Raw genomic sequence first — 15,717 nt, 5'->3', positions numbered from 1 at the left:
TCATTTACAGATATGCAGGCGTATACCAGGCACCTTAACGATCAGTCCATTTAATTTTCTTTACATTGGTAAAGGCAAGAATCATCTTTCTCCTTCACACAAGAGGAAACTGAAGCGCCCACCTGGAAGGGCATCAAGGTTCTTGAGCACAAAGCATAGATTTAGGCTGACTGGTCCTAGTTATCTAAAAGTCAAAAGAAGGCTGACAGGCACTCTCCCCAGGCTCCTTTAGGCCAGCGTGGGTGAGATGTACAAGCAATTCGGTGATCCAGACCCAGTACAGCTTAGTGGAGGCGCCGGCGACAAGGACACGACCCCACTCGGGGAGTAAGCCGGTTACCCAAGACAATCCCAACGCAGCGGCAAGTGGGGCGGTGCCAGGCGGCCCTGCGCGCAGGCTAGGGGGTGGGGCCTGAATGGAAGGGGGCGTGGCCATCCTCCTCCAGCAAGAAGGCCTCCCGGAGTAGTTTGTCCTAAGTTGCGGCCCGTAGAGTCTCCGAGTTGCCGCCCCTCTCCGGGAGTGGTGGAAATTGGATCATGTGACAGTCCGGAAGCCGGAAGTCGGCAGGTTGTGGAACGCGCAGGGTTTTGACAAAAACAAGCAGCGACTGAGCCATTGCAGGGTCTATGGCCGAGGCAGTGAGGCCCCCACGCCGGGCCAAGGCCAAAGGCAGCCGGACTAAAACCAAGGTGAGGGAAACTCGCGCATCCCACTCTCCCCAGGCCCTGGCAGTTGCGCGCTGTCTCCTTTTTCCTCTCTTCGGCCTCTCCAGCCCACTCTGCCCGTCCCCTGATCCTCTCTCAGCGTCTGCTCCCATCTTCCCATATTTGATCCTTCCGCCCATTGACACCAGACCTGTTTCTCTGTTCCTTCTTCACGTCCTCCTGCCAGACTTTGTCAAGAGCCTGTTTTTTTTTTTCCTCCTGTGATCTCTCTTAGGTGCTTGGTTTTCTGCTGCGCTCTTGACTTCCCGCACCTAGGTCTGGATTCCTGTTGGGAAGCAGGTTTTGTCTTCCCAGGCTCAGCTTTGACTGATTTTCTCCTTTTTAACCTGTGAACATTTTGAGTCTCTCTTCGCATAAAGAGAAAAGGGACCGCTCTTCCACGAATGTATTCTCCGGTAGAACTTTACGGTGGGAGACAGAAAGTAGACTGTAGTGATGTGGCTTTTCAGTTTAAAAATTCAAGATGACAATGGCGCTGCTGTTGTTTATTTCTCATTATCCTGGCTGTTTATGATGGGGCGTGAATGAGCAGAAGTGAAATCAGAGAGGGACTCACACAACAGGTCCGGGTTTGAAATTTCTGGGTTTCCTAGATTATACTAACGTCTGGTATTAGTGTGGTTTTAAAGTTGATCTTTCTTGTTTTTAGGTGCAGTCTGGGTTTTCATTTTGTTCCCATATGTTTTCTGAAATGACGTTTGTTTTACAGTGAACAGAATAAATGCTGTGCAGGAATAGCTGGACATAGATAATTTTGGCTTACCTGAAACTGAATTTATATTAAGGAAATAATGACAATAGTATTAAAACTACAGGAAATTGCCTTTTCTACAAGTAGGTGATGTCTACAAGTGCAGGTGTGACTTAAAAATAATACCAAAATAGGAATTTCTTATGAGAACAAGATTTTAACAGGAGACTGGTGTTCAGAGATACCATATTTAATAAGCTGTAAATGATTTTATGCACATCAGTGTTCTCAGGTCTGTGAGGAGTTATTCTTTGGGGAGAAAGCCATTTTGATACTTAATTCCAGAAAAAATTTTTAAGAGAAATAACGTTGCATTGTATTGAGCCGGTCAAGCGCTATCTAAATGGATGAAGAAGTAAAAGGCCATTCGTCAGCCATGCATACAGTCCCTGAACCTAGAATACAGTAGTGTATAAGATGTAAACATCAATCTACAAGGAGCCGAATCTTAATTCTCAGTCTATAGTTAGTCTTTTTCAGAATGAATGGTGAAACTGAAGCCTAGATACCTTAAGTGATAAGCCATAAGTCATACAGTTAGTAAGAGAACTCAAGTTAAAACCAGAAATCTTAATTCTCAATCCAGTAGCCTGGTAATTGTTCTACATATCTATATGTATCTGTGAAAGTCGCTCAGTCGTGTCTGACTCTTTGCGACCCCATGGACTTGTAGCCTGCCAGGCTCCTCTGTCCATGGAATGCTCCAGACAGGATACTGGAGTGGGTAGCCATTCCCTTCTCCAGGGGATCTTCCCAACCCAGGGATCGAACCCAGGTCTCCCACTTTGCAGGCGGTACTTAACTGTCTGAATCATCAGGGAAGCCCATATGTATTTATAGACAGGATGTTGTAAATACTTAAAAATGATTATCAGGAGAATTCTCTGTCAAGTTCTTTTGTTTAGAACAGAGTTTCTAAAATAAAAATTAAAAACCAAACTTTTAAATCCATCATGAAAAGTCATTTGCTTGTTTTATATTGGCGTATTGTGGGCAACTTCCCTACAGAAGTTGGGCTTCCCTTGTGGCTCAGCTCGTAAAGAATCCACCTGCAATGCGGGAAACCTGGATTTGATCCCTGGGTTGGGAAGAGCCCCTGGAGAAGGGAAAGGCTACCCACTCTAGTATTCTGGCCTAGAGAATTCTGTGGACTTTATAGTCCATGGGGTCTTAAAGAGTCGGACACTACTGAGCAACTTACACTACACTTCCCTACAGAAGAATAAATTTATTTTATTATCTTTTAATGTTTATAAGGAGAACTTCATTCCAGAGGGTTTGACCAAAACCAGAAATCCTTGACATGCTTTTAGCCACCTTCCAAATCTAGTCAGTCATTGAATCTTGCCAATTATATTTTGTAATTGATCTCTTGATTCTGCCCATTTCTCACCATCCTAAGTCCGCCATCCTTCAAGGATGATTTCTTGGATTTTTGCTAAAATGGCCTTTCCAAATTTATTCTTGCTTCCCATTCTAAACTAAAGCTGGATTGATATTTTTATTAACAGAACCTCAAAATGATCGCTCTTCTCCTTAAAACCTTTCAAAGATTTCCCATCATCCAGAGGCTAAGCATCCAAAGTCCTTCGTATCGACTCAAGGCCCTGATTGGTCTGAATTCTGTCTTTCTCTTCAGCCTCAGGTCTTCACTACTATCTCTTTTGACTCTCAATCATACATGTCCTTTCCTGCTTTGGGCTTCCCTTGTGGCTCAGCTGGTAAAGAATCTGCCTGCAATGCGGGAGACCTGGGTTCGATCCCTGGGTTGGGAGGATCCCCTAGAGAAGGGAAAGGCCACCCACTCCAGTATTCTGGCCTACAGGATTCCATGGACTGTATAGTCCATGGGGTCGCAAAGAGTAGGACACGACTGAGTGACTTTCATTTTTCCTGCTTTAGGGCCTTTGCTCATACTGTTTCCTGTGCCCTGACACTTCTTCCAGTCCCTCTTCACCTGCTCATTCCTGAGGTCTCTGCTTAAATAGTACTTCCCTCTTCACCCACATAATCCCCCCGCCCCAGTAGTGCTTTGCACCTCTCTTTGTCACTTGTCTCACTTGTAGTTACTTTGTTAACATCTCTCTTCTTCCTTAGACTGTGAACTCAATGAGAGAGGGACCTGTCTTTTTCCCAGTACCCTTCACGGCCCTTGCAGGCATTTGATAATGGTTGTTGAGTGAAGGAAAGAATATCAATATTGAAAAATATTATTTCCAAGCTTTGTGGCTCAGAAGAATTTACTCTGGGAAATTTCCTCTAGGTAGTGTGAGAAAACAAATGGGAAAAAGTCCACGATACCAGCAAGGCCCTCATACTTGTCAGTCTAGAAAACGGATTCTTCTTTTAGGGTAAACAGATATATTTCTTAGTGCTGGTTATGGTTTGGCTATGATCCTGACGCCCAACATTAATGAAGTCCTTCATTGTGGTATAATTTGGTGACTATTTATGGAACCATAAAGTAGTTCTAAGGGGGTGGTTCAGGAAGTGAGTAGTGTCATGTGCTTTTGTCTTTCGATAGTTTGAGTGGCTTCTGACCCAGCAGCTGACCTATATTTCTTAATGTTAATCATCTAGAAGGTGAACTCACTTTGTTAGTGTGTGGTTATCTGGTGCTTGTCACTTGGTATGCAAGAGATAGTCCTGACAAGTGTCACCCTGACTTCATTGATCTTGGTAGGTTGAGAACAGTAGATTTCATTTGTTTATAATTTATGGTTGCTCTGGGTCTTTGTTTCTGTGCTTGAGCTTTCTCTAGTTGCAGCAAGCAACGGCTATTCTTTGTTGACTGCAGTGACTTCTCTTGTGGAGCATGGGCTCTAGGTACGCGGGCTTCAGTAGTTGTGGTGCTGAGGCTTAGTTGCTCTGCAGCATGTGGGATCTTCCTGGAGAACCAGGCATCCAGCCCGTGTCCCCTGCATTGGCAGGTGGTTTCTTAATCGCTGGACCACCAGGGAAGTTGAGAACAATAGATTTTTAGATTGAACTTACTCTGCAGAAGCAGTATATTTTATAGTCATGGAAAGTATTTTTAAAGTTAGTATTAAATTCTGAATGCTGACAACTCATTAATAGTAACAGCATATTGTAATTGCTAAAGACAGACTGAGGTGTGTCCCAGAAAACTGATACCAGAAACAGAGACCTTTGCAGTCCCCATCCTCTCTTACTCCTTGGCCTAGATGATTTCTCCCTCTTAGTCCCTCCCTCCCATAAGTGATTATAGAAGTGAAACTGGGGGATGCTGTATATTGTTGAGCTCCTTTTGTGCCTCCTAAGATCCATTTTTTGTTTTTGCTGAATAAACTACTCAGTGATCACCCGCTATGTCCCAGAACTTCTTCTAAGCACTTGGGGTGTAAGTGAAAGTGATAGTCACTCAGTTGTGTCCGACTCTTGCTACCCCATGGACTGTAGCCCACCAGGCTCCTCTTTCCATGGAATTCTCCAGGCAAGAATACTGGAGTGGGTAGCCATTCCCTTCTCCAGGGGATCTGCCTGACCCATGGATCGAACCTGGGTCTCCTGCATTGCAAACAGATTCTTTACCATGTGAGCCAACAGAGAAGCCTGAGATGTAAACGGGGGGAAAAAAAGAAGAACCTGACCTTAACATAGCTTGTGTTCTAGAAGCAGAAGACAAAACAGAAAACTCTGTAAATAAATAAGTAAATCACATATTAGAAGGTAACAAGGGCTACAGAAAAAGAAAAAAACTGGGTAAGGAGTTGACTACTGATGAGAGATTAGGATGGGTTGTGATTTTTAATAGGCTGTCAGGGTAGTCCTTGTTGAAGATGAAATTTAAGTAAGGACAGGAAATAGATGAGGAGGTTAGCCATGTGGATCTTGGGAACAGTTGAGGCAAATGCCTTAAGGCAGTGGCATGTCTGTGCTGTCTTGGGGACTGCAAGGGGGCAGTGTGATTAGGGTAAGTGAGAGGCAGAGTGGGTGAGGGGAGAGTAGTTGGGATGAAGTCAGAAAGGTGACACAGAGCTAGGTCATGGAGGGGCTTGTAGGCCATTGTAAAAATGGTCTACACTTGTATGGCCTTTCACTTGCACTTTGAGTGAAATATGCAGCCACTTCAGGGTTTCAGGGAATGGCAAGCCACTCCAGTGTTCTTGCCTGGAGAATCCCACAGACAGAGGAGCCCGGCGGGCTGCAGTTGGTGGGGTCGCAAAGAGTTGGGCACGACTGAGCGACTAACACACACACACAGGCTTTCAAGCGGAGGAGTGATGCAATTGAAGTCATTTTAAAGGGTCACTGTGCTTGCTTTGATGAGAACAACCTGTAAGGGAGCAAGAGGAGGAGTACAGAGACCATCTAAGAGATTTTTGCTGTGATCCAGGCAGGAGGTGATGGTGTCTTGGTCCGGAGTTTTAAAGTGTAAGTGATGAGAAAGGTTTGAAATCTGGGGGTTTCTGAACATCTAGCCAAGAAAATTTGGTGGTGGTGTGGAAGTGGAATGTGAGAAAACAGTCAAGGATGACTCTGAGATGGAGGAGGCAGTGAGTAGAACAGCTGTTGGGGGCAGATGAGGAATTCAGCTTTGGACATGCTAATTTTGAAGTAAGTGTCTATTAGACTTCCAGTTGGGTTGGATATGTGAATCTAGAGTATGGGAGAGAGCTCCAGGCTGGAGCTCTCTTTTATGAGCTATTGAAAACTAAAGTCCGAGTTAAGTTACCTTAGGAGTGAGTGTAGTGTAAAAAGATGACAAGAGGAGATTCAAGGGCACTCCAATTTTAAGAGCTTGGGGAGAGGTGGAGAAACCAACAAAGGAGTATAATGTGAGGTAGTATGAGTTCCCAGTGCCCTTAACTGAGTGTGGGATTCTAGAAGTTGAGAGAATCATGTGTATGAGAGGAGGAGGAAGAGATCAACCATGGAAAGTGCTGTGGATACATGAAGTAAGATTCTTAAGAGCAACATGAAAGAAATGGAAGCCGAGAGGAGATGCTGTATTCATAGCAAAATGTGTAACCCCCATCTTTCTCCTTTTTATTTGTAAAACATTCTTGTACATCCCAAGGAGAGCGGGATGCTCTGAGAGCTGTTGATATTATAGTTGGACCCATGTGTCCAAGCCCTTCTTATCTCTTCTGTGCCAGGCATTGTGCTAAGTGCTGTGGATATAGACATTCATGATAAACTGTGCCTGCATTTAAAGTGATCCCACAAAAGTTTTCTATGTAATGTGTAAAATTGAATCTTTATCATTTATGAAGTAGCTCATCAATAGTTTTAAGGATAGAAAGAGGTTGTATTTTTTTTCTTTTTTTAACTTAGTACAGTTTAAAGAGGAAGAACTGCAAGTGATGTATGGAAATTTCCCATTTGTTTTCCAGAACTTAAAAAAAAAATCACTTTTTTTCCTGATTACAGAAGTGCTCATTGCTTAAAAAAAGTGTGTAATCTGTGAGTGTATGCACAGAGAAAGAGAAATGTACAATACAGAAATGAAATGCCCTGAATTCTGTCTCTTGGAGATAACTGTAACAGTTTGTTATGTGCTTTATTCCCCTACACATGTGCCAACACTCCAAGACATATTTACTATAATGTATGGTTAACTATTGGAGTAGGAAATGGCAACCCTCCAGTATTCTTGCCTGGAAAATTCTGTGGACAGAGGAGGCTGGTGGGCTGCAGTCCATGGTATCACAGAGTTGGACATAACTATGCATGCACCCATCTACACATATGGTTAAGTATATATTTTTTTCTATGTTTATTAACAACTCTTCCATTTCTATATAACTTCTTGATTTCTCCTGTGGAATTATTTTAAAATTGATTCTCTACCTGTATCTAACTTAGAGATCAAAATAAAGAAATATAGATTCTTTCTAATCTCTAGGCTATTTTCAGTTGTAAGAAACATGTCTTTTGGTTAAAATAAAATTAAGCTCTAATTTTTTACGGATAACTTTATACATGTGGAGTTCTGTTTGAATTTTATTTTATGATCTGTATGATTGTTACATATGCAACATGTTCTGGTTAACTCAAGTAGGCAAAGTAATTGTTGGCTTTCTTTTTTATTTTTAAATGAAATGTTGTGTTTTAAGTGTAAGAATAGGTTCAGGTTTTGGCATAAAAGTTCAGTTTCCTCTGGATTCATTGGCTAATCCCTTTGCTTTCTGAGAGGCATATAAAAATAAACTTCTGAATGTGCTAGAGCACATGGTAAGTGTAAATATTTGTTGGATAGTTAATTTGTTCATTTTAGGATTCTAGTACCTAGGAGCTCAGCATGCAGTTGGTAATCAATAAATTCTTGTGAATTATGAGTCATCATTATTGTTTCAATAAATATATATTGATCAAAGTGTCAAAAATCAGAGGCAGATCAGATCCAAAAAGATTAAGATATAGTCCCTGGTCTTAAGATACTCCCTGGTCTTAAGATACTTGTGGTCTGTTTGGGGGACACACCGTAAAGATAAATAGCCATATGTGGTGGCTTGTGACCAGGACTGGATGGTAGGTATATACTGCAGAGTTCAGAGTAAAACATGTGTGGTGGAAGGCTTGATGTGGTCATTGACAGTTTTGTCTTGAGAAGGGATCATAACTGAGTCATCGAAGGCCCTGAGCACCCGAGTTAAGAGGCAGTCTTTAAGTGGAGAGCCGTGATTGTTTTGTGGTGTTCGGGGTTGGTTGTTTTAAGAAGACCAATCTTATAATGGTGTTTGGGTGAATTGATGGTGGGGCAGAAGCTGAAGGCTTGGAGTCCTTTCAGGACCTGCTCCCCTGTTCTGTGCTTTGGAGAAGTGAACCGAGCCATCGGGAGCTCACCACTGCTTAGAGGCCCTGGCGTTGGTGATGATCGCAGTGTACGCACCCAGAGGTCCTGTCCTATCCAGGGGTCTGTGAGGGGCAGGGCAGACCTTTGCCACCCTCTCAACAGTTGTGTATCTCAAAGTTGTTCATCCTTCCCTCCCTCCTGCCTTCTCTGATATGGCCAATCCATTCTTTGAATCAAATGACCAGCTTCTTCTCTCTCCTTTCCCCTACCTCCTTCCCTTGAGCAACTCCAGGGTAATTCCTTCTTGGACCTAACTTCTGTAAGAACACAGGTGGAGAATTAAATGGAGAAGCACTGAGTTATCCTCCCAAGAGAAATAAAGTCCAAAGGCATGTGTTCCTTCCTGGGCAGGTTCAGAGGTTTTAAAAAAATTCTTTGATGATCTAACCACAGTATCTGTTGTTCTTCTGGTTTTGATTATTCCTGTGAAGGTATATCTGGTGGAAATGAACTTGCAGGTTTGTTAGTAGCCGCTGGAGACTTCATTTTGTTTAGCTGAGGGGAAGAATTTGAAATTGCAAGGGCAGTGGTGGAGAAAAAGAGGAAGTGGTTTGGTGGGGTCAGAGGTGGGCAGCAAGGGACAAAGGGAAGTTAAAAACTACCCGAAGGACAGGCTGGAAAGGAAGCCTGAGGTGGCCTGTGGGTTGAGGGAGGTGTGTTTGTTTGCTGTGCCCCTGATCACATGGCCCATCTGGGCCCACTTCCAGCTTCCTAGCCTCTTTTCCAGTTAGCATGTAACACCCCCAAAGGTCTCTTACAGTTTAAGCAAAGAGAACTAAAATTTTCCCCCTCTATTCCACATTCCAGTCTCTACTTCCTTACTTTTCATTTATTTCTCAACTCTTTTTAAGTTTTTAAAATCTTTCATCTTTTCATCTGGCAGCTTGATTGAGATATAGTTCACACACTGTACCTTACTTAAAGTGTATAATTCAATCGTTTGGGGGATGATCACAAGATTGGGTCATCATCACCACGGTCAGAAATGCCACTCTTTTCTGTAGAGGAAGCATTGTGTTACCATCCCATTAGCAGTATGTGAGGGTACTAATTTTTCTACATCCTTCTCAACACTTATTATTATCTGACTTCAGTCATCTTAGTGGGTGTGATGTATTACCTCATTGTGATTTTGATTACATTTCTCTAATGATGAATAGTGTTGTGCATGTTTTTATGTGCTATTTGTATTATCTTTGGAGAAATGTCTGTTTAGTTCCTTTGCTTGTTTTTAAATTGGGTTGTTCATCTTTTTATTATTGAGTAACACATGTTTAGTTTTTAAAAATTCTGGATATAAGCCCCTGATAAGATAATGGATTTGAAGACATTTTCTTACATTCTGTGGAGTTGTCTTTTCATTGTTTTCGTATTTTCAAAGTTTAAAAATTTTTATGAAGTCCAGTTTATCTGCTTTTTCCTTTTGTTGTGTGCTTTTGGTGTCATGTCTAACAAGCCTTTGCATAATCCAGGGTCATTAAGATTTACTCCTATTTTTTTTTTTAAGTTTGAAAGTTTTAGCTCTTATATTAGGTCTGTGATCCGTCTTGATAATTTTTGTATATGATATAAGGTAAGGGTCTAATTTTATTCTTTGGATATCTGGTTGTTAGCACCATTTGTTGAAGGCTGTCCTTTCTTGGCATCCTCGTTGAAAGTCAGTTGACTTTAAATATATCAATAAGAGTTTATTTCTGGATTTTCAGTTCTAATTCATTGATCTATTTGTCTGTGCATGTGTTAGAACCACACTGTCTTTATGACTGTAGTTTTATAGTAGATTTTGAAATTACGAAGTATGAGATTTCCAACTTCATTCTTTTTCAAGATTGTTTTGTCCATTCTGTGTTCTTTGTATTTCCTTAAAAGGTTAAGGATCATCTTGTCATTCTCTGCAAAAATGGCAGCTGGGATTTTGATAGAGGTTGTGTTGAATTTGTTATCAATTTTAGGAGTGTTGCCATATTAACAGCATTGTGATCTGATCCTTGAATATGGAATGTTTTCCCTTATTAAATCTTTAATTCCTTTCAAATTTTGTTCTGTTGTTTTCAGAATATAAATTTTACACTTCTTTTGTTAAACTTATCTCTTAAGTACTTTGTTCTTTGTTATAAATGAAATTGTTTTCTTAATTTCATTTCATTAGTGTTCAGCTCACTGAAGTATGGCCTCTACCCTGACCAGTACACCAGTATTTCTCTACTGTTGTAACTGTTTGTCTTCTCTTTCTGACTTCTCAACCTGACAAACCTATTTTTAACAGCTAGTGTGCTAAACATCATTGCAGTATAATTGGATCCACTTTTTCATTTTCTTATAAATACTCACATAATGCTTTCCTGCTATTCATGATTTTAGGCATTTTGACAAAGTGCTTTCTATGCATGTGTGGCTGTTTTCTGAATCTGATATCTGCAGTTCACAGTGTGGATTAGAGTCATTGTGGAGGGACACATTGCTTCTTGGATCATTACTATTTGTAAACTTTTAGTAGCTCATTACCAGCAAGCTGAGCTCAAATTGCATTTCACAAACGTTCGTCTTTTCTTCCTAATACTAGGTGCATATGACTGTTTTACTTTTTTGGTTATTGTCAGCTTTTATTTTTTTTTTTGCTGAATGTTTGCAGGAGAGATAATCAGTGATTACTATGTAACCATCATTTTGCATTCCTTAAAATTTCATAGTGAAAGGGAAGTATTTGAATGATTCAGTCCATTTTTAGTTTCTTTGAATGTAACAATTTTATTTAAATAAATAATAAATCTCTCCATATTTCTTTTTTATCCAGCCTTGTTTCCTATGTATCTAAAGTGAAGTCGCTCAGTTGTGTCTGACTCTTTGCAGCCCCACGGACTGTAACCTACCAGGCTTCTCGTCCGTTGGATTTTCCAGGCAAGAGTACTGGAGAAGGTTGCCATTTCCTTTTCCAGGGATCTTCCCAACCCAGGGATTGAACCCGGGTTTCCCACATTGCAGGCAGATGCTTTACCCTCTGATCCACCAGGGAAGCCCCCTCCTATGTATCTAGCTCCTATGTATCTAGTTTGTGTGTTAATACCATAGATAACTTCAGTTTGAAAAAACCGTAATTTATTTTATCTTATTTTTTAAATGGTTAAGATTTTTTGATTTTGGGGTTTTTTTCAAGTAATTTTGTATTTAATGAAAAGTTGCAAATATAATACAGAGAGTTCCATACACCTTTCATCCAGAATCTTCTTTTATCTTACGTAACTGTAAATTCCATGCTCTAGGACATTTATTGCAACCAGGAAATTAATGTTGGTACAATGCTATTAACTAAAATATAGAACTTTTTTGGATTTCAACAGTTTTCTTGCCAATGTCCTTTTTCTGTTCCACTATCCAGTCCAGGATCCTACATTGCATTCAGTTATTATGTCTCCATAGTTTTCTCCAGTCTTTTGATAGTTCCTTAGTCTTGTCTTGTCTTTGATGATCATAACACTTAAGTTATTTTGTAGACTTTCCCTTAATTTGGGTTTTTGTCTGATGTTTTCTCATGCTTAGATTGAGGTTATACATTATTAGAAAGGGTACAAAAGAGGCGATCAGCCTTCTCAGACCATAATATGGGAATGTATTACTCATTATAATAACCCTGATCACTTGGTTCAAGTGTGGTCTGCCTGGATTCTCCACTGAAGCTTACTGCTTTTCCCTTTGTAATGACTAAATATTTAGGGGTACTTTGAGACTATATTCTGTTTCTGCTTAAATGTTTACTCTCCTTCATTAGCAGATCTTGCCTCTTGCCTGTGGCAGTTATTACCATGGTGTTTTAATCGTGATATTCTGTTTTTCTCATTCCATCTACATTTATTAATTGGAATTCTGTGAGGAAGAATGCTACCACTTGTCCATTAAGAAAAAAAATACATAATATAAGTATGTTTAAGCTCATGAATATATATTTTATTCTGAGGGTTATAATCCAGTATTATAGTTATTTCATTGCTCAAGTTGCCCTGACATTTTCTGACTAAATTTTGAATGAGTATGTTTGTTAAGATGCCAACCTACTGAAACCTAAGATACTTGGAGACTGTTGTCTTTTATTTAACCACTAGCAGAATGGAGAACAGCCTAATTAAGACTTTCCTCCAGTATTGATTCATAATTTGTTGCTTATTTCATGTCTTCCTCTGTTGGGATTAGACTAGTGAATCTCCCAAATTCAACATTCTCAAAATTGAATTATGCAAAATATGAAGCACATTGCTTAGAAATTGAGTTTAGATTTTTTAATACAATTTAAAAATTCCTCATGTTGATATATTACTCACTCTCTCTCCCTTACAGTTTTGGCCTGATCATAACATTTCAGAAGTATATAATTATTCAGGAAATAAATTATGCAAGCAGATCTTAAGAAAAATTTTAGATTTCATCTGATTAATTTTTAATGCTGATGAGATTGTGGGAAACCTCTAACTCTCACACAATGTTGGTAGTAGGATAAATTGATACAACTCTAAGAACAGACTTTAAAAGTCACAAAATTTTTCATTGTACTTACCTAAATAACTCTGTAAATTCACAAAAGAAACAAAATAAAATTATCTGCACACACAAAAAAATTCCTCATGGTGAAATCATGTTATTGTTTTATTATAAATTACTTCACATTATTCATGTTATTTTTAGGAAAAGAAGAAATATGAAACCCTTCAGAGGGAAGAGTCTGATGAAGTCTCCCTTCCAAAAACCTCCAGAGAGCTGGAAATCCTTACTCCAGCTTGTGAATTCAAAGGAGATGTTCTGAAGGAGTTAACCGATTCCCAGATCCAGAATGATGCTAGTGGACAAAATGAGAGTGAAATGTTTGATGTACCACTCACCTCCTTAACTCTAAGCAATGAAGAGTCTCTGACATGTAATACAGAGAATCTAAAGGAGGCACAGGAGATCAGAGCCTGTGTTGGGGACGATGCAGTCGAGCTGAAGGTTGATCCTGAAGGCAGTGTTCGAACCACAGTAGAAACCCCCAAGAACTTTACTGAAATGGAGGAAGATACGTTGGTACAATGTAGAACTTTGGAAAGCATACAGCAGTCTAACGTTTCTTATATTCAGCGGGAAGTGGAAAATTTGCAGGTCAGAGAAACTCAGAATAGGAAGGAAGACAAAGAAGCCTTGGGCCTTTCTTCAGAGGTGCTACAGAATGTTGGCTTGCAGAGTGCTTGTGAAGCCAAAGACATTTTTCAGCCACCTAGAGTGAAAAAACTGTATCCCCAGTTGCCAGCTGAAATTGCTGGGAATGTACCAGCTTTGGTGGCAGTGAAATCCTTGCTTCGTAATGAGCGACTCTACCCGGAGCTCCCATCTCAACTAGAAGTAGTACCGTTTACTAAAGAACAGCTAAAGATCTTTGAGCCCGGTTCATGGCTGGAAAATGTCGAGTCATATTTAGAAGAATTTGACAGCATGGCTCATCAGGACAGGCATGAATTTTATGAGTTACTTTTGAACTACTCACGCTGTAGGAAACAGCTGCTGCTGGCTGAAGCTGAGCTCCTTGCTCTGACGTCTGATTGCCAAAATGCTAAAAGTCGACTGTGGCACTTCAAGGAGGAACAATTGTCTGTCCAGGTGTGTTGATTGGTGTTCTGTAAAGTTTACAGGAGCCCGGGGTATTTGCAGTGGAACTCCTTTTCCTGTGATGCGATCAAGGTCTGGACTCTGCTCCTTGTACTCACCCTGACCTTGTACTCACTCTTGACAAATTTGGTGGTGAAGGGAAGCTGGAGGAGGTATCAGGGAGAAATGTGTGATTTCCCCCATCCCTAATCTTCATTCCTTAGGAGACCTGTGTATCTCTTTGTAGGCAGAAAGGAGCCTGTGGAGAGGGAGACTTGAAAATACTGAGAAAGGGGTTAAAATAAAGAACACAGCTGTAGGGTTAACATTGGAAAGGAGAGAGGTTTCTTTCTTTTGAGCAGAATCACAAAGAATGATGAGGGAACGTTCAGAGATGTTTTGAGGTCTCTTGAAGTTGACCTCACTGTTTATAAAGTAGAAGGTAAGATCATCGGTCAGGAAGGTCTTAGAGACAAGCTCTTCTGTTTTCTTGCATCTTTCCCCACCTACTTCATCTTAGGGTTTCTCTTCTCTGAACTTGTGATGCCTTTGTGATTGGCATGATGCTCCTTGGCACCTGGTTATGTATTAGTTTCATAGTTTTCTATGTGATAGTATTGTTCCCTCACTGTGATTTGTAAGCTCTTTGAAGATGTACTGAAGCCTGTGTATCATATACCAATTGCCTGGTTACATCAAGAGCGAAGGTAACTGGCTTCATATCTTACATCTTACCCTTTTGTCCACTGCTAGGGTATCTGTGCAGATCAAGTGAAAGTTTCAGGCCATCATCGCTACCAGAGAGTGGAGATGAATGAAAATGCACTGGCTGAACTGAAAAAACTGTTTGATGCCAAATCCGAGCACCTGCACCAGACCCTGGCTCTGCATTCTTACACTTCTGTGCTCTCGCGGTTGCAAGTGGAGTCTTACATCCACGCATTACTCAATAGTTCGGCTGTTCTGAGATCTTTAGCAATTCATCAGGAAGGCCAAGGTGTGTAAGTAATGAAAGCCTCACTCTTTCTTGTGGTCTAAAATGAAAAAAGAATTGAGGGATACAGTCTGGTTGAATTGATCGTGTGCTGATTGATATTTATAAGGGACCGCCATTTGTGTTTGCTGTCTTATTTGGCGTCTCCCAGTACAGGTTAGGATTGACACCTTAATAACATTTCTTGAAAGCAGTGGCAGGTCTCCCTTCCCTGTGGATTGTCTTTCTCTGCTTCTCTAGGAAGCCAAAAGTTTGCTTTTTATCATTAATATCTCTTACTGTCCTAATTTATGCGCTTATTAACAATTCAAGTCCAAATACAGTTTCTGATTCTAAAACCTAGAACCCTTTTTTGTTCTCTGTCTATTGCACTTTATTTTTGCTTGTCCATTTTGTTGAGTTGTATTATTTTCATCAGAACGTTTATAATGTTTTGTATTTTTAATCTTATTTTAGGTTTTAAGAGATTAGCCTTTACTATATAATGTGTAAAGTGTTAATTATGCAGTTTTTATTTCTTGGAGAGATATTTGGATCATTTAGATAAGAAATCCTTCCCCTTACGGTTTTCATAACTAAACAAAGAGCTGGGGATGGCAGAGATCTGCTGATGTTTAAATAAAAGATAAATTTTGATGAAGTTATTTTTTTCTTGCTCTGAACTACTTCACAAAGTTAAATACTTTTTTTTTTCGGTTTCTGTAGTGGAAATTCATATTTTGATGTAACTTTTCTCCTCAGATTTTCATCTGAATTAAATATTTTGAATAGCTTATTTTCATTGTTGTTGTTTTTTAAGCAGAGACAAAAATTCTCCCC

At 40.2% G+C, this 15,717-nt stretch overlaps 1 protein-coding gene across 2 annotated transcripts in view; it reads left to right on the top strand.

Moving 5' to 3' along the window:
- The first annotated feature begins 571 nt into the window (after nt 1–571).
- EPG5 (ectopic P-granules 5 autophagy tethering factor) overlaps nt 572–15,717 on the top strand; it is a 129,742-nt gene continuing 114,596 nt past the window's right edge. For both annotated transcript variants that reach the window (XM_081563333.1, XM_081563332.1), the window contains exons 1-3: nt 572–690; nt 12,972–13,916; nt 14,658–14,901. In XM_081563333.1, coding sequence (XP_081419459.1) covers nt 628–690; nt 12,972–13,916; nt 14,658–14,901 — 1,252 coding nt within the window. In that variant the 5' untranslated portion in view covers nt 572–627. The remainder of the gene's footprint in view (nt 691–12,971; nt 13,917–14,657; nt 14,902–15,717) is intronic.

The sequence above is a fragment of the Giraffa tippelskirchi genome, chromosome 14 (assembly GCF_054371585.1).
Source record: "Giraffa tippelskirchi isolate mGirTip1 chromosome 14, T2T-mGirTip1v1.2.pri, whole genome shotgun sequence".
In the NCBI taxonomy this organism is placed as follows: Eukaryota; Metazoa; Chordata; class Mammalia; order Artiodactyla; family Giraffidae; genus Giraffa; species Giraffa tippelskirchi.
Note: the sequence above shows the minus strand (reverse complement) of the source record. Positions and strands in the feature narration are given on the sequence as shown.